Below are 19,974 nucleotides of genomic sequence, written 5' to 3' on the forward strand. Positions count from 1 at the left end.
AGGCACTTGCGCATGAGCAATAATCTTATCAAATGCGTAAAGTGCTTATTACACAGTGGCTCACTAAATTGATGGTACACTCAACTGTTTTGCTGATTTTCTTTTTTGCAAATATTGTGACCTGTTCTCAAGTGTTATGTGTTTGATCAGCATTATTACAAAGAAATTAAGCATTATTACAAAGAAAATATCATTATAACATTATATAAAATATGTCTTATTTTCCTAAACTGTTCAAAAACACCATTATTCGAAGTCGGACAATTGATTGTTTTGGTGATTCTCATTTACTTACTTAGATTTAATTTTACATTATTTATGATTATGTCTAAGGCCAGAGTGGCCCTCATTGCTCATGAAAAGCATGTTTGCACCTCTAGAGAAGTGTATTCGTCAATACAATCACATATGTATCACTAATATTTTTTATTTATTTTGAATCATATGGTTTTCGTTCATTTTGATAAAAAAAATGAGACAGTTTGATTAGTTAAGTACAACAATATTTCATGTCAAAAAAACATATATGTTCAGAAAAATATTACATCGAATTGTAGCAACAGTTTAAGTGTACCTTCAAAATTGACCAAGATAATCGAAACAAGCTGCGAAAAAGATGAGTGTACGATCAATGAAGTGAGCCACTGTAGTTGGCGCCATGTACGCATGAACAATCGCCTGAGGCGTGGAGATACTTGCTCAATCACACAGTACACTTCCAGCAATCGTTCCATCGTGACCATACACCAGTGATTAAAATGTGTATTAAAGAAACGCGTACCGATCCATCGTGCATTTCAGCACTCTTCGAAGCCATCTCGAGCAAGGATGAGACCATGCTGAAGAACGCTTTGCGAATGGCCACCATCGAAACTGTGCTGTGCTTTGAATCGACCTACGGAGTTTCACCGTTAATTTGGTGCGTTCAAACTGGCGACGTGAGTTATCTTGGATTGGTGGAATGTCTGCTGTCCACCGGATTGTACGATTGCCAAATGGTTGACAGCAAGGGCCGCCCAGTACTAGCCAGCATAGCCGAGAAGCATACCGACAATCCTAAGTTTGTGGAAAAGTTAATTGAGCTTGAGATCCAGGGAGTGGATGAGGTAACCGCATGCTATAGAATATTAAGACAAAACTCGTTGCAATTACTTAAGCTTTATATAGCTCTGAAGAAACTCGACGGAGCAGCATTGTTTCAATCACTGGCAAACGCTTTGATTCAGCTAGAGGTAAAGAACTTCCCACTATCGTCAGAACTTAAAATATACGTGCAATGGAAGCTCGCTGACTATGGCCATCGACATTTATCGGGTGATTACAACCCCCCTCCAGGACAAACGACGCACCATGAGTGGAAGAGCCATATCAAAGTGATAAGTGATTGTTGGAGCGTTATAGCCGAAAAGTATGATACTGGAGATTATGTAGACATTGACGATCGTTTATTGCAACGACTGACGGTAATCCATAACCATCTCTATTTTCTGCAGTACAAACCGTTCGTTAAGCACCTGCCGATGATAGAGCTGATATTTTGTCTGGCATTATTTCTACGATCATTTAAGGTCGATTCCGTGGTCTATCGCATGCTAGTGAACAAACGGCTTATATTACAGTTTTTACGCATGATCGTTCGGCAATTAAATTACATCAAAAGGAGTCTTCTGGATATAGAAACGAAGTTAAAGGGTATAGTACAGGATCACGATCAATCACTTGATGTTTTAAAAAGGGATGCAATAATTGAAAGTATTTCAGAGGAACTGGAAACCATGGCTGTTCCTAACAAGTCCTATGTCGTAGATCAATTCTGTGAAAAGATGGCAGCCGTTATTTATAAAACCGGTACTCTTCTTGACCAACCATGTGAGAATGATCTTATTGTGGACTTTTTGAAGCATATTAAAAAGAGCAACAAACAATGGGCCCAACAGAAGATCGACGAAATAAATTATCTCAAACAAGAAAGCAAAGACCGTTTGATCGCGTTAGTCAAAAGTCGTATACCTTGCACCACACACCCGGTGAATGTTGCCGATCGATTGATCAAACTAATGAAAGGCAAAACATCGCTGGCGCAGATCGTGGCCGATGAATCTTTTAGCATGGAACATCTGATGAGTAAACAGGATCGACGTACCGTACGAAGGATGATCAAGTGTTACAATAAAACGAAACAATACTATTCGCTCACCAAGATTTACGGTAGTTTATCCCAGGTGGGCGAATTGAATCACAAAAATGGGGCCGTATTTGTCCCGTGCATCAAGAGAGCATTTACCGTTTTAGGTGAGACGATGAAAAACACCAAAAGCACACCCAATATGCCGCACGGACGCATCCGCAACACCGTGGAGAAATTACTGATGCCGCAACTTTCGGCATTTAACATATCACATCGTAATACGTATGCAAAGGCATTTTCACTGAAAAGGCTTTTGATTGCGGATAATTTGGAAGAAAATATATTAATCAACCTACCACTCTACATGACCGTCGTGAGGGTAATGTTGTTACTGTTGATCGCGGTGCTGGGAGCCGATATCAGGCGCTCATTCTACGGTATGTTGTATGAATGTAATACTGTACAAGCGTTACGCTCGCTGCTACTATACGTAGAGAATGATGATGATTTTGCGAAAATGTTAAAGGAGTGTTTAAAAGAAGTTAAAAAGTATTTCGACAACATAGAAAAGCTACTAAAAGAACTAGAACATAGCCCCGTTGGACAAAAAGCTCAATTTGAAAACGTCAAGCAACATTTCACTCAGCAATATACTTTGAGCAAAGAGTTGCGAACAATGCTGGAAACGGAAGAAGCAATCTCGAATTTGCGTAAAACGTGCTTTGCCTGCACCGATATCATAACAATCCGACGTTTGCTTCGTTGGAAGCTTGAATCACACCATCCGAACAGATTGTTGCAAAGAATGTCCAAAGAATGGGATACTTCTACTACAGAAATTAACTCAATGGTTAATCTCGATACACGATTAGTGACAATAAACATTGCAACCGTGCCAAACAAGCTTAAAATGATACAGATGGCTATGGACTCGGCTTACTATTACGGTTGCATCGAACATACGCGCCAGCTAGCCAAACAAATTGGAATAGATGCGACTGATGACTCGAAACACCAGACGCTTAATACGAAACTTCGATCTTACTATGATAACATGTTTTTCCTCGATAACAAATGGAAGTCGATAAATGAATTCTGCAAACAGAACCACATTTTGCTGCCGAGCGATAAAGTAAACAGTCTGCGTGAAGAAGATGAGGCCCGTCTGCAGCAGTTGTTTGAAGAGCGACAGAATAGATTACGAACGATCCTCGAAATAGGGAATATACGAGAGGTAGAAGACATTGCAAGCTGTCTAAAAACTATCTCCCCCTGCATTATTGCTGCGCTCGAGTACATTCAACTAGAAGTTTGCGAAATCTTGACCACAGTCGGATACTTTGGAGATAATTTCTACTATCTAAAGCATCGCATACCGATGATAATGGGGAAAAGCTATCGCAATCTTCTTGCACACGATGCCTTGTCCTACGATATGCTCAGCGACAGTGGAGAGGAAAAGCTGCTCATTAATGCGATCGTTTTAGCCAACACGAAAATAACTCTCTTCCCCACAGCCAATAACAAACCGCAATGCCGCAATACCATTGAACTAAGCTTTCCTACTCCCGAGAACACATTTCGATGGGTCGAAAAACAGGAAAAAATAATAGAAGTCTTGAAAGCGGACGACTCACAACTGCTGCAAGTGATGATGCAGGCCGGTGGAGAAATAAAAAGCCATTTCTATTATGAACTACAGCCGGATCAACACCAACCCTCTCATCTTGATCTCACGAAGATTGTTCATCGCTTTTGCCGTCCTAATTCAACCGTAATACAACTATTGGGCCGTTATTTTCCCTCTTTTGCAAAAACATATCACCATCCCGAGATTATGCTGCAAAATGCTCTTGAACGAAGCGATTTCCATCAGGTGATTGAGCTTTACTGTAGCTTACCTGAAATGGAGTTTGATAAGAGGGTGTTTTCCTGGCCGATGCTACTATCAAAATTTTCATCGGACTTTATTGCTAGATTACCCTTACAACGTAAGCAAGAATATCTAAATCTATTTCTCGACTACGGTAATGAGTCATGTGCCCGGAAAATGATTTCTAACCATATTCAGAATCCCAGCCAACATACAGTAAGTCATGCGATGATACGTGGAATGTACTCGGTTGTCGAGTTGTTGGTGCAAAACACGTCCCGTCTACAGACAAATGATATGGAGCTGGCGATCATTATGCATTGGAATGATCTGCTGCCTGCTATTGCAGTCAAGATTGAGCTCGATGCAAAGGAGTACGTGACTCTGATCGAAACAGCTGTAAAGGTAAACAACGAAAAGGCGGTAGAATATTTGCTTCACGACAAGTTGAAGCGTACCGAGAAAGCTCTTAAAGTGTGTATCGTAACTGCTGCACTTCACGGAAGGAATAACATTTTAAAGTATTTGTTGAGTCATTTTTTCACACCAGCATCCATTTTATTAGAAGCGCTTCGCGAAGCCGCCGCTACCAAACACTGGATAACGACGCGATTATTGCTTGAAGCAGTAGGATCGGAAGAGCTGGAATGTCCCAGTGACGCTAGAATGACAGATATCCTACTAGGTTTTGTCACTCTTGGTCAGTCACGATTGATTAGAAAGATAGGATCACTTTACAAGTTCAATTACGAGAGTATTAAATACCATCCACTGGCGTTGGCCGTAGAATATCGAAAAGCTACTCCTAGAATGATTGCATCGTTACGCCTGCTAAGTTTCGGGTGGCTCGATTGCACCTCGATTCTACACGAAATAATACTTCAAGGAAGCGACGAACCCTCTTGGAATGCAATATGGAGTAACATCGATGATCATCTGTCTAAGATATTTACTCTCAATTCTGATCACTGCACTTTAGCTATCAATGTGCTGCAACGCTGGAAAACGATCGCGTTCGTCGAGCAAATCAAATCGAGCAATACTTCCTTATGCTGTGCCATACAATCGAACGACATATCAATCCTTCGGACACTACTCAGCCGCTCCCGTGATATGAGGAACCTCAACAATACTAGCATTCTTCAAGAGATTGTGTTCCAGATCGGTTCTTTGATCGTTCGACTCGATACCGAGCATGGTCAATGGGATGTGCGGACATGCTGCGACAAGATGATCAACAGAATGACCCACCTGTTTGCGAGTTCGAATGAAACGTGTTGGCAGGAGTTTACAATCGTTTGCGGCGAAGTGGTGGTTCACTTTTCTGTGTTTGCTTCTGAAGAAATATCCCAACCCATAGAGGTAGAGTTCAATATCAGGAATAACACCAGGTTTATTGATAACCTGCAGGATGTACAAATCATTGCAAATGAAGTTTTCAACAAACACACAGTAGTACATGCAACGTTTACTAAAGGCAATCGAACCGTGCATTTCTGGCGTTTGGAAGACTGGACTTGTGCGTACGATATCTACCCACCCAATAGTGCCATCGATCTGTTACCTCTTGTGAACATACCGGCACTCTTCAGAAAAACAGTTTTGCACTGTGCAGCCTTAAAGGAAACGGATGTAGAAACGTTAAAATTGCTGATGGAAAACGGCGCTCATCCTTTGCTGAAAGATAAATTCGGAAAAACGCCCGTACATCATGCCCTGCAGAACCCTTTGAAGCCTGAGTTAGCATTGTGCTTAATGAGGGAATGTGTTGAGCGTTGTTTGTGTAGCGTTGATGGTTCATCACTAATAGAGGTAACTGATGGGGATGGAAAAAATAAGCTTATTCATACTGCTACAATTTGGGGACATGAAGATGCGATACTGTATTTGCTAAGGAACAACGCCGATGTGACGGCGCGGAATGTGCATCTTCAAACGCCTGCACACATAGTGGCTGTTAAACCGATGTACAACTCCGTTGCGTTGATGAAAATCTTGCTCGACCAGGACAGAGGCTTGTTGAACTTGGTTGACTCATATGGTTGCACACCGTTGGGCTGGGCTGCCAAAGTAGGTAATATCAAACTTTTGCATACAATCATGGAATACAGGCCGGACTTCGATAATACATCAGCAAATCGGGATGCCCTTAAATATGCACTCATGGCACATCACGCACAATGGGTCAAATGTTTCATCGAATTTCTCACCGCGAACGGCATCCAGGGAATTACGAAGCTGTTGGATATGGATTTAATCATATTGTCGCTTGATGTGGACGATTGGCAACTATCGGTGGTGCTGCTCGAGTACGAATTAGGTCATACTTTAACGAAGCAACCTACGAGAGGTGATTTAGATCGTTTTAATACTATTATACAGAGTGCTGGTGATCTAACGACCAAACTCGAATCGAAACGATTCATTATGTTGCTGGAATGTTTAATCCCGATAAGGCCTACAACCCCGTAGTACTATTCTCGAAAGGTAGCTCCCCATGTTGTCTCTAACTTTTGGATGGTTCGCGTTACCGTGCGTTTACAAACACCGTCAAATAGCAGCGAAGAGTGGAGACAAAATCGATGATATGATGTCATTAATATATTCAAATTGTTTGCATTTCATCGAATGTCACCGCACCGTACAGAATGATTGGATGCAAGGCTAGGATATCGTCTCTCGAAAAATCGTCTCGCTTACATATTGGCATGAAATGATTCATTCATTTTGTTTTTGGCTACTTTTTTACTCTTCACGGCGAGAAAAGAGTACGGATAGATATATACAAGTACTGAGTTATAATAAAAAACAAACTAAAACAAATAACATGAAGCTAAGCGTTGAAATTTTCTTTCATTTACTTAATAATCATGATTACAACATGATAATTGCAAGGGAGATATAAAACGTTATAATGCATGTCCTTAGTTGCCATATTATGTCCAAAAATCTGTGTCATTATTTTTGATCAAACTATTACAGGCGTCCCCCAAGTTACGACCTCGTCAAGTTACGACGATTCGCAGATACGACGATTTTGATTTTGACAGTTAAAAGCTATCGAACTTCGAAGATTTTTTTTTAAATTTCTTATTGATATCCATAAGGACAGTGGAGGCGTGGTAGGCCCAAACTGAGGTGGCAAGATGGCGTGGAGGCGTCCGCCATTCTTCTTCTTCTTTGGCTCAACAACCGATGTCGGTCAAGGCCTGCCTGTACCCACTTGTGGGCTTGGCTTTCAGTGACTAATTGATTCCCCCCCATAGCAGGATAGTCAGTCCTACGTACGGCGGCGCAGTTTATTTGGGGATTGAACCCATGACGGGCATGTTGTTAAGTCGTACGGGTTGACGACTGTACTACGAAACCGGCTCACCGGCGTCCGCCATTAAGGCCGGGATAATGGACTGGCAGAAGAAGGCGCGAGACCGTGAGCGGTTTCGGACACTCCTGAGGCGCAAAGCGGTTGTAGCGTTGGATAAGTAAGTAAGTAAGTATTGATATTACACATTGGTATACTTACTTACTTACTTACTTATCCGGCGGTACAACCGCTTTGCGGTCTTGGCCTGCCTCAGGAATGATTGACTTATTGATATAAACATTTAAAAAGATTCCCCTACTATCCAATCATGAATATTAATATAGTGTAAACTATTTTTGAAGTAAAACTTATAAATTATCTAATATTATTTTAAATAAAAAACACGTGTTTAGGAATGTGTGTTACGGTTACCCATAGTCCGTGTAATTGAAATATTTCAACTGAGTTTTACGTAGGTTTTACGTTTTACTAATTGTTTTTTATCGGACTGTGCGTATATTTGACAGTTTCTGTTTTGTATGTATTGGTGCGATTAGGATAGCGGGAAAAGAATTCGATCGATCTTATACAAGAACCGACACACCAAGAGCAACGGCTTTGCATAAGCACACAAAAGTTTCGCGTTATAATTCAATTTAGCAATTTTAAGTACAACATATAAAAAGCACAACGTAGGGGGCGGGTTTGTGCGATCAACACGTTTACAAAGATTGTGATACTTCATCTTTCGAAAAACACTTTATATTGACAGATATTCAAATTTTTGGCTGTGGGACTTTTTTTGCGGTCCCAAATACAGTCGTGTATCGGTAGACACCTGTATAGAAAAAATGCGTTTAAGCTAGTGTCACGAAGTAATCAGGTGTCAAGGTATCAAAAGGCAACAGTAATAACACCATTCACTCATATTTACTATCATTAGAGGAGAGCCTACTCGTCGTTGCAGTGCAGAAGATGCGTCGGCTCCTGTCAGGCATAAAATCCAGTGATTCAATCTTCATCTCAACGGTGGGCAGTGTATTTCTTTATCAAATACTGATTATCCGGATGCGTGAGCAAAACTAATCTCGTTAAATCTCGCCTGGTTTAAATAAAAAGCTGATATTGGTTGAACTCAAAATTCAGACGCGTAATCTTGTAAACATTTTTTATCACATAGATAATTTGTTTAAGTAAGTTTAACGTTATCTACGTAGCTAGCTTTTCGGCTTTATTGATTTTTTTTGTGATATTTGTGGGGCTTTGCTAATACGACGTTGTACTTATTTAAAACAAAACAGTAATATGTATAATTTATTACTCCTAAGCCCTTTTTGTGTGTGACCGTCCCGCTCGGCCGCCTTAATCCAAGAGAGCACGATCGTCCTTTCGATCGTGCTGAGTGGCCTCTCGGCTCGCTGAGTGACCAGCCAGTCGGAGCCGAACTGTATACGCAGGTTGACTCACTTTCCGTAATTCGCCCTAAAACGCCTCCATAACATCTCCCTCTTTTAAAATGTACGGTACACCTCGAACCGACTGGGCAATCTTCTATTGCGAGAAGAACGTTGTGGTTCCTGTACCCGATTTCAGCTTTCTAGGACGTGCGGTTGCCGTTCTTCTAAATATTTGCGTAGACGATGCGCTGAAGCAACCACTGATGCCGTTTTGTTGTTGCTGCAAGACCACTTGTTTATACAACTTGTTTTTTTTTTTTTTTTTTTTTCAAACAGCCTTCTTTTAAAGTGTTTTCTGTGTTAGAGTGCTCTTTTACTTCTGCCAATACCTTTTCCTTTTTGGCCGTAATCTGTTTGCGCTTTGTAAATGCTCGAGATGCGTGCTGTATGGTTATTATTTAATTGATTATGACTTGGTATTCTTGCTTGATTGTGTTGCTCATGTACTACATTCCTTTTCTTTTAGTGGAGGATTCTGACCATAACTGTCGCTATTATTTTGTTTTCCTTTTGGATTCTTGATAAATTTTCGTTTAGGCATTTCTTTTGCACATGGGGATTGCTACCCACTCTCTCTTTAAACAAAATAGATCGCCTTTTTTCATGAAACGTGCAAGCTGTGGTCTATACGACACTATTGTTGATCAACTTTCCTTTAAGCATGCGTTACTTTCTATTATATTGGTTTCGTTTCTTTTTTTATCATATTCCTTTTTATGCATCTCATTTTATATATATCCCATTTTCTCTTTTTTTTTTTTGTTATGTAGCAGTCGTTGTTCCGTTTGTAAAATAATAATCGTTGCCTGATCCTTTAAAAACGCTGGGATATTCTAAGCTTTTAGCAATTGGTGTCGTTGTTGAAACTGATTCACAGTACGCATTCATTGGTAACGATCCCAGGTTAAATGATTCTATTACGTCTGCACCCAATAATAAAAGATTTACGCGAGCTACCCGTATTGTGGCTGTTTTCGTAATTCCTCCAACCGTAATAATTCCTTCGAATTCCCCGTCTATGTGAAGGTTAGCTCCTGACACTGTCTTTGTTCTTATCTCGCATGCATTTAATAAAGGTTCTCCTAAGCTTTTCCACATGGGTCGATTTATGATCGTGATATCGGACCCCGTATCGAGTTGCAACCTGGCATTGTTCCCATTTATTTGCACGTTTACGTACTTACGGTTTACTGCGACTGCACAAGCATTCACCGTGACGATTTTAGCCTCCGCTGATGGGCTGTGCCGAAACTTTCCGAATCGACTTGCGGTATTGCAGTGTCCTTCTCGGTGCCCTTCTATTCCGCAATCTTGGCATGTGTGCGATTTGTATTCGCAGTCTTGCACCCAATGTCTATCGCCACAAAGCCAGCATGGTCGGCTGGGCTGGGTGTTCCGTGCGGGAGGACGCTGCTTATCATATCTTTGGACATTATTTCTTCTGGGGAATTGCCGGTGCTGAAAACTCGAATTGTTAGCTTTAGTATGGTTGTTAAATATTTTTGTATTACTATTGTTATGCAATGCGAGTACTTGCCGTTCATTTTCTTGTATCATTGCGCTGTCTCTTTTTAGTGCGGCAATGCGACTACAATCCTCTGACAGTTGCTGCAACGTAATCTGCTCTCGATCCTCGATTTTCGCCAACAATCTGGTTCGCACTTCGACGTCTCGTTCTTCTCTTAATCCACAAACGAATAAGAGGCACTTTAGCTGTTCCTCGTCGAGCTTGCTGAGCTCGAACTCTACGCATGATTTATTTACACGACATGCGTAGGTAAGCAGATCCTCTTCAGGTTTCCTTGTAAGCTGCAAACACTTGTACCTTTTGCTTATCAAGGATTCCTGCACGTCGAACAGCACAGCGAGCTTTGCGATCGTCTCCTTGAATGAAAATTCACTTGAACGTAGGGGCAGGATAAACGACAAATACCGATCATGCTCGGCTGCACCTAGCTTCCTTAAAAGAAGTCGCACTTTTGCTGCATCACTTAACCGACAAGCATCCTCGTTGAACAGCTCCTCGTACCGGGAAAACCATGTTCTGAAGGTGATGCCAGCTTCAGGATCGAACCGAAATTCCATAATCGAATTGGCTAATGCTTCCGTTGCTTGCTCTGGATTGAAATTTGGCGTAAATGCGGGCTGGCTTATTTGCTGGGCCATTATTTTACTAATAAGCTGCTGTTGCTGGGTCATTTGTTGCTGCATCATTTTCAGCGTTTGCAGGAGTACGGCGTTATCCACTACAGCTGAGCCCGTTTGCGATGGCGGTTGCACAAATTGCGATGGCGCTGATACCGGCTGCGCTGATGCGGGTCCCAATTGCGATGGCGGATAGAGGTGCCCGTTTGGGGACACCTGATGATGGAACGCTACTTCGTGCACGGAGGGAACGTGCGGCTGCGATGTTCCGGGTTGCTGCATCACCGCCGGGTTGACAAATCCCGGCCGGCCTAAGGATGCACGTCGCTGCTCCTCCTCCGTCGGTAAATCCATCGTTGCATCAGCGGGGTTCATCTTGCGCTTCTTGGGACGTGGTGGCGCAATTGTGTGGGTGTATGTGTGTGAGCGGGACACGGAAGAAAACGAACAAAAAACGAATTAAAATTTGGTCAGCACTTTACAACACGAAACGATCACATTAACTTTTCTCGTCGCCACTTTTGTGATATTTGTGGGGCTTTGCTAATACGACGTTGTACTTATTTAAAACAAAACAGTAATATGTATAATTTATTACTCCTAAGCCCTTTTTGTGTGTGACCGTCCCGCTCGGCCGCCTTAATCCAAGAGAGCACGATCGTCCTTTCGATCGTGCTGAGTGGCCTCTCGGCTCGCTGAGTGACCAGCCAGTCGGAGCCGAACTGTATACGCAGGTTGACTCACTTTCCGTAATTCGCCCTAAAACGCCTCCATAACAATTTTAAAGATATGTACACCGTATTTGTTCCACAGCCTGTGCAGTCGTATTTGAACACCTCGTACATTTGACATCGGTCCTCACTATCATGGGTGGTCGAGAAACGCTTTCATTGTCCAGCATTTCTGCACTCTTCGAAGCCATCTCGAGCAAGGATGAGACCATGCTAGCGGATGCCTTGCGAATGGCCACCATCGAAACTGTGCTGTGCTTTGAATCGACCTACGGAGTTTCACCGTTAATTTGGTGCGTTCAAACTGGCGACGTGAGTTATCTTGGATTGGTGGAATGTCTGCTGTCCACCGGATTGTACGATTGCCAAATGGTTGACAGCAAGGGCCGCCCAGTACTAGCCAGCATAGCCGAGAAGCATACCGACAATCCTGGATGAGGTAACCGCATGCTATAGAATATTAAGACAAAACTCGTTGCAATTACTTAAGCTTTATATAGCTCTGAAGAAACTCGACGGAGCAGCATTGTTTCAATCACTGGCAAACGCTTTGATTCAGCTAGAGGTAAAGAACTTCCCACTATCGTCAGAACTTAAAATATACGTGCAATGGAAGCTCGCTGACTATGGCCATCGACATTTATCGGGTGATTACAACCCCCCTCCAGGACAAACGACGCACCATGAGTGGAAGAGCCATATCAAAGTGATAAGTGATTGTTGGAGCGTTATAGCCGAAAAGTATGATACCGGAGATTATGTAGACATTGACGACCGTTTATTGCAACGATTAAAGGTAATTCATAACCATCTCTACTTCTTGCAGTACAAACCATTCGTCAAGCACCTGCCGATGCGAGAGATGATTTTTTGTTTGGCAATATTTTTAACTATCTTTCACCATCCAAGAGAATATTTTATGTTTCGCCTAATAGTGAATAAATGTCTTGTGATGGATTTTGTGCGCACGATTGTCAGGCAGGTAGAATGCATTAAAGAAAATCTTGAAAAAATAGAAGAAGACCTGAAGATGATAACAAATGCCTCGGATTCGTGGACCAATAATAGCATAGCAAGTTTTTTCGAGATACTCATAGAGAGACTAGAAATAGCGAATATTCCTAACAAAGCGTATATTGCTAAGCAACTTCACCAAAAGAGAACGAGACCATCCTTTACGGTCGTAGTGGAACTGTTCAAAACAATGAAGAAATATGACAAACAGTGGGCCACTTCAAAGATTCCTGAAATGAAACAGCTTGTGAAGGAATGTAGAGAGCATCTTATCTCGGCTATTAAAAATCATATACCAAGCGCGTTACATCCGGCAAACGTTGCTGATCGCTTGATCGCACAAATGAAAAGCAATACATTAATCGACACAGCTGTAACGGGCATCGTCGCCAATGAATCGTTCAACATGGAAGCGTTTATGGGTGGCAAGGATCGACGATCTATAAGAAAGCTACGGAAATGCTACAAGCACGGTAAACAGTTTTATTCACTCTGGAAAATTAACAACTGCTTTTCGGACATGGACAAAGCTTCCCTGGAACATCCGGAAGTAATTTTTGGTAGTGTAAAACGCGTACTAACGGTGCTCGGCGAATCGGTGAAAAACACAAACAGTACCCCTAATATGCCCAACAAATGGATTAATCTAATGTTTCAAAAGTTCCTAACTTATCAGTTCACAGATTGTACCATCTTTCTTCGCAATGTCTACGCGAAGCAATTTTCCCTAGCGAGACTGTCCATAACGTATGATATGGAGAGAGAAATATTGAAGGAGGTGTCCGAACAAGTGGTACCTTTCTTATTAAAGTTGCGTATTTTGTTTATTTCTGCACTTGCTGGTATCCGACGCACCTTCTGTGGGATGCTATATCGGTGTGCTTCGCTAGAAGCGTTACGATCGCTGCTACAGTATGCTAATATTGAGATAGATGCCTCCGGTGAAGAAACACATTGGTACGCAGAGGTGGAATATTTTTTTAACCATAAAACGCCAAATCCTAAACGGCCAGTGAAGCATGCAGCTCTTTTTGAACAAGTAGAGCTGCAGTTAATACAACAGTGTGCCATCATTAAAGAGTGGTTGGCAATGATACAGACACAGAATAGAGTACCGTTCTCGAGTTTGCGCCAAACTTGCTTTGCCTGCAACGATATTACCACTATTCGACGATTGCTACGATGGAAGCTGGAATCATGTTACCCAAATAAAATGCTGCAAAGGATGTGTAACACATGGAATTCTTCTACACTTGAGCGGATAAATATTTCAACGCTCTTTCCTTCGCTGTCTGCAATTGATCCAGATACGGTGAGCGGAAATCTACGAAGAATTCAGCAAGCAATGGGTTCTGCGCACTATTGCATCGACCACACTAGGAAGCTTACCTGCGACTTCAGAATAGCTAACAGCATCGATGAGACCATGCTCGAGGAGCTCAACACTATTTTGCGACCGTACTATGATAACATGTTCCTTCTGGACCATAAGTGGAAAGCACTTCAAACGTTCTGCAAAAAACATCAATTACCATGGAATATCCCACTGGCAGCCGAGCTAAGAGTGCGTGATCAGGCTCTTTTGCAGCAGCTGTTTGACAATCGACGGAAAAAGTTACGATCGTTGCTTGAGATATACGGCATCCGAAAGGTGGAGGATATTGCTATCTTGATAAAAAATGATAATCCGCTGGTCCATGCCTCCCTTCAGTATTATCAACAGGAAATCTGCGAAATGTTGACCGCAGTCGGATACTTTGGAGATAGTTTCCATTACCTAAAGCATCGCCTACCGATGATCATCGGGAAAAGCTATCGCAATCTCCTTGCACACGATAACCTGTCATACAACGTTCTAACAGACGGAGGAGATGAAAAGATAGTGATCAATGCATTCATACTGGCTCACACGACACATAACTTATTCGATGAAATGCAAGGCGATCAGATCGAGTTCAGCTTCCCCGCTATAGAAGACACCTACGAGTGGATCGACGATCAGCATCGACTACTGACAGCAGTTAAATCAGATGATGTAGAACGGGTAAACGAAATAATGCAAACTGGCGGAGATTTGCGCGGGTTATTTTGTACTTCCCCTTTCCATCAGCTTGAACGGGTAAACTACTTGCTAAAACATGTTCATCGGTTTTGTCTGCCGAATTCAGCCGTCATTAAACTTTTGGGTCGTTATTTTCCAACTTTCGCTGATTACAATCACCGTCCAGACATGATGTTGCAGAGAGCGCTCGTTCGGCAAGACTATGAAAAAGTTGTTGAGCTTTTCAGCATTAAAACAGTAGTTAAAAACGAATGCAATCTAGAGAGTACAATCGAAACGCTGAACAGAGTTCCAGTGAATGTTTTTGCTTGGCCGATGTTTTTATCTCGAGTTTTAGCTAAAACGATGACTGCAATATCCTGGCTGGACAAACAAGTATATCTAAATCTATTTCTCGACTACGGTAATGAGTCATGTGCTCGGGAAATGATTTCTAGTTATATTAAGAATCCCGAACAATCTACAGTAAGCCATGCGATGATACGTGGAATGTACTCGGTGGTCGAGTTGTTGGTGCAGAACACGTCCCGTCTACAGACAAATGATATGGAGCACGCGATCATCATGCATTGGAACGATCTGCTGCCTGCTATTGCAGTCAAGATTGAGCTCGATGCAAAAGAGTACGTGACTCTGCTAGAAACAGCTGTAAAGGTAAACAACGAAAAGGCGGTAGAATATTTGCTTCAAGACACGCTGAAGCGTACCGCGAAAGCTCTTAAAGTGTGTATCGTTACTGCTGCAGTTCATGGCAGAGACAAATTGTTAAAGCAATTGCTAGAAGATTATCCCATCAAAGATTGTACGGTTCTTTCCACTGCCCTTCATCAAGCTGCTTTATATTGCCGGTGGCGTTGCGTAAGAACTCTGTTAGAGACAAAAGCAGCGGCTGATGTGTTTATGTCTGACTTTAAAAGTGTGGACGCAAACGCTCTACTCTTGCTTGTCACTTGTGATCAAGTTCAGCTCATTGGAAAAATTGAATCCGTAAACCCTGCGGTCTACTGCACACGGATGCAGCATCCTTTTGCTGTGGCTATACGCTATAGTACAGATACTCTTAGAATGATTGCTTCGTTACGCCTGCTAGGTTTCGGGTGGCTCGATTGCACCTCGATTCTACACGAAATAATACTTCAAGGAAGCGACGAACCCTCTTGGAATGCATTATGGAGTGACATCGATGATCAGCTGTCTAAGACATTTACTCTCAATTCTGATCATTGCACTTTAGCTATCAATGTGCTGCAACGCTGGAAAACGATCGCGTTCGTCGAGCAAATCAAATCGAGCAATACTTCCTTATGCTGTGCCATACAATCGAACAACATATCAATCCTTCGGACACTACTCAGCCGCTCCCGTGATATGAGGAACCTCAACAATAGTGGAATTCTTCAAGAGGTTGTGTTTCAGATCAGTTCTTCGATTGTTCGACTCGATACCGAGCATGATCAATGGGATGTGCGGACATGCTGCGACAAGATGATCAACAGAATGACCCACCTGTTTGCGAGTTCGAATGAAACGTGTTGGCAGGAGTTTACAATCGTTTGCGGCGAAGTGGTGGTTCACTTTTCTGTGTTTGCTTCTGAAGAAATATCCCAACCCATAGAGGTAGAGTTCAATATCAGGAATAACACCAGGTTTATTGATAACCTGCAGGATGTACAAATCATTGCAAATGAAGTTTTCAACAAACACACAGTAGTACATGCAACGTTTACTAAAGGCAATCGAACCGTGCATTTCTGGCGTTTGGAAGACTGGACTTGTGCGTACGATATCTACCCACCCAATAGTGCCATCGATCTGTCTCCCATCTTAAATGTTCAAGTATTAGCTGGGCAAACAGTGATGCATGAAGCAATGATGTGGGAAGTGGATCAAGAAATGATACAACTACTCGTAAAGAATGGTGCAAGCCCTCTCGTAGTAGACGCATGCGGGGACACACCAATCAATGGAGCCCTACGAAACTTTCCCATGCCGGAAGTGGCAATTTACTTAATAGATGAATGTTTGCGACATGATTTACGAGATGCCGAGGGATTTACATTGAAGGATGCAGTATATAAGCATCAGCTGCTGGTCGATGCCGCTGTTAATGGACAAACGATTGCTGTAAAACGCTTCTTACAGCTCAATATAGACCTAACTACCGCATACAGCGACGGTAAAACTGTGGCGCACATGGTGGCGTGCACACAGTTGGCCAATTCGGTACATATGATGGAAATGCTTCTAGACTACGATAGCCGCCTGATAGATATGGTAGATGTGAACGGTTGCACACCGTTGGCATACGCAGCTGAAGTCGGTTCCGTTGCGATGCTTAATTTGATATTGAAATACAATCCTAAACTCGAAATGATGCCGACCAGTAGAATTGCACTTCGCACTGCCATTTGCGAACACCAGGTGGGGTGGGCCAAACGTTTTCTGGGCGTACTGCACGAAAAACAAGTTCGTGGGATAACTTCCATCGATGGAGATGACGAGGATGATGATCTGGTTGTTCTATCACTAAAATGCAATGACTTGCAATTATCGAAGGCATTAATTGAGTACGAATTGGGCCATCCCGTAGAAGAAACGACTAAAGACAATATTCCTCGAATCCAAAAAATTCTTCAATCTACTACTTTAGACGAGCCACGGGTGCCTATGCAGATATTGATAGAGATAAACAATTTGGCTGGTGCTAAAGAGTTCTTCGCCATTCTAAGAAACATAAGTGCAAAAATTACACAAACTGCAGATAATAAATAAGGCAACTTAACCCCAGTAACACAGTGGAGATTATGAAAATGGAATAATATATGGATCTACTGCAACAGTGCCAAGAATTGAATTAGTAAAAGATAAGCATTTGTATCAAAAATGTATTTACTTAAAAAATAATGTTGTATAGAAAATAAATCCACAATGAAAAATGAATTCATTTTTAAAGAGAAATTTAAAATTATATTGCCTAAAAAGTAAATTTATTACACCTTATTTGGAGGATTAAAGACGCGAGACCGTATCGCCGGATAAGTAAGTAAATATTTGGAAGATCTTTAATCTCCATTTTCACATATTTACAAAAAATGATGGGTGCAGATGAAAAAAATTATGTAACTGAATGTGCGAATATGACAAATGAGTGAATAATCTGACAATTACATAGCCCTAAAACTCCAGAAATAGTCAATTTTTGCAAGAATTTTAAGCACTACGTTTAGGGAACTCCATCACATCTTTCCTGGGTGTTACATATTAAATGTTGTTAGTGACTTCGCTTCAACCGAGCTTCGAGATTGCCGAGCTCCGATTTCGACCATTCCTACTCGAGATAGAAATACCTTCTCTTTTAAGTGATTTGAATCAGAGTTTAAAAATGTTCACGCCTCGTAGAGACCTTCACTCCGAAGCAAGAACTGACTCTCTGACTGCGTGGTGCTCAATCATATATCTCAAAAGCCTGTAATGACCGATATGACTAGTCGTAACGCCAAATAGAAAGTAGATATATTGTATAACGAGTGTTAATTTTGAGTAGCAGAATCAAGATGTTACAGCAGTAGAACGTTCCAAAAGCATGATTTAATAATTTATGGAATTTGCAAATCGAACAAATATTAAATACAGGCGGTCCCCGAGATACACGGTACCTCTTATACCCGGATTCGGAGATACGCGGTTTTCTAAATTTGACAATTCTTTGAGCAAATTGTACTGATTTGACTCATCCTATAACAAATTTTACAAAAAGGTTCTCATTTTCAATCTCTCACTATAGAGCGTTACTTTTTCACTCTATAGTGAGACGATGTTGCTTAGTGAGTTGATGTTAGGTGCGGATAGCTTGGATGATTTTTGTACCGTGTTGGTTCCTTGCAAACTTCGGTGCACATAGCGATTCATCGATGTAGGCGTTGGACGAAAGACGACAAGGATGTTTTCGTCAAACGAACAGACTACTATCGCCCTCACGTATTTGAAACTGTGTAATATTTATGAAGTGATCTAAACAGCATAAAAATTCAAAAAGTACAGTTAAGCTTAAAATTAATTGCAGCAGCTTCCGTGGTATGTTGGTACGGGTAACCAGTGGATCGCGAGCCACCGCCAGACTGATTGGCTGATCGTTATTGGCCGCATGGTGTACTGTTGATGTCTGGATTGCTGCAGGACGATACAAAAATATCCAGGACTCTAAAGGCAGCAGTCTCATTTCAAATGTTCAATCATCTGCGTCACCTATTTGCCCTTATATTGGTGAAGGAAATGTCGCATTATCCTCCCTTATTGTAGAACGCAAACGTGAACCACTTTTGTGAAGATTTACACTCGCAAAATCAAGATCAGTACACCATCAAAGACTCCGAACAGTGCAGATACTGCCAGACTTTCTACAATGCGTCTTATCCGCAGCCGAAATATTTTCCCTGGTGGATGCGGAACACTTTTATGCTATCGATGAGCTGGACAACATATGAGTAAACGTGAACCGATTGAACAACGAACAAAGAACGGTGTGCGATGAAATTACCGCAGCAGTGGACAGCTATGATTTGACAGAACAATCCAGCGGAGAGGAGACACACAATGGACAGGTTTTTTCCTTGATTGACCTGGTGGCATCTGAAATCCGTTTATGCTCGAAACTTTCTTGCATACAATCGAAAATTACAATCGCAGTGGCTTCGAGTGGAATTGCTACTCTGCTGCTAATCATGGAAGGCAAGCTACACTCTACATTCTAGCTATCGCTCATCCTGGACGCTCACAGTTCCTGTAATATCCGTGTACAGTAAAGGTCTGAAGCAGTGTATTCGACGGAGCATGATTTGGGGCAAATTTAGGGTATTGCATTTGCGGGAAAACATGCGTGTGCAGACAGCCCAGACTGTTCGAGATGCTGAAGAGCGGAAAGAGTTCGTAGAATTTCTGCTCTGCATCAGCGAGAGTCATACGACATACGGCATAAGACATCCCCGGGGTTCGGTAAGGCATATGCCAAGATACCACGGGACTTTATATTACCTGGACCGTCTGATCCGAAAGGATACGTAAATTTATCGCAAACAATGTGAATTTTGATACATAAATTATGTATTTCAAGGGGTACACGATCCACAATTTAATTAATAAAATATTGACTAAATGAACATTAAGAAATCATAAATCAATATTCTGCAATATATGTTCTAAATAATATAAGCACTCAGAAAAAAACTCTTTCACAAAGGATCCAAAAACAAAATGGTTAATT

General features: G+C 41.8%; 3 protein-coding genes across 7 annotated transcripts in view; 1 reads left to right on the forward strand and 2 right to left on the reverse strand.

Moving 5' to 3' along the window:
• The first annotated feature begins 709 nt into the window (after positions 1–709).
• Positions 710–17,637, forward strand: LOC120898556. Of its 2 annotated transcripts, XM_040304557.1 has the most exons (2): positions 710–4,836; positions 15,805–17,637. In XM_040304557.1, the coding sequence occupies exons 1-2, from the start codon at positions 759–761 to the stop codon at positions 17,484–17,486; spliced, it is 5,760 nt and encodes a 1,919-aa protein (XP_040160491.1). In that variant the 5' UTR covers positions 710–758; the 3' UTR covers positions 17,487–17,637. The 2 variants fall into 2 exon arrangements, with proteins under 2 accessions (XP_040160491.1, XP_040160492.1); XM_040304558.1 differs by lacking the exon at positions 15,805–17,637 and having other exon boundaries at positions 710–7,177.
• Positions 9,510–11,291, reverse strand: LOC120898573. Its single transcript, XM_040304613.1, has 2 exons — positions 10,300–11,291; positions 9,510–10,220 (listed from the first exon to the last, which is right to left on the reverse strand). The coding sequence occupies exons 1-2, from the start codon at positions 11,280–11,282 to the stop codon at positions 10,061–10,063; spliced, it is 1,143 nt and encodes a 380-aa protein (XP_040160547.1). The 5' UTR covers positions 11,283–11,291; the 3' UTR covers positions 9,510–10,060.
• The window catches only part of LOC120898562, a 242,014-nt gene continuing 231,551 nt past the window's right edge, over positions 9,512–19,974 (reverse strand). For all 4 annotated transcript variants that reach the window (XM_040304595.1, XM_040304594.1, XM_040304598.1 and 1 more), the window contains one exon: positions 9,512–11,291. The gene's annotated coding sequence lies outside the window, so the exon portion shown is untranslated. The remainder of the gene's footprint in view (positions 11,292–19,974) is intronic.

This window comes from Anopheles arabiensis, chromosome 2 (genome assembly GCF_016920715.1).
Source record: "Anopheles arabiensis isolate DONGOLA chromosome 2, AaraD3, whole genome shotgun sequence".
Taxonomy (NCBI): domain Eukaryota; kingdom Metazoa; phylum Arthropoda; class Insecta; order Diptera; family Culicidae; genus Anopheles; species Anopheles arabiensis.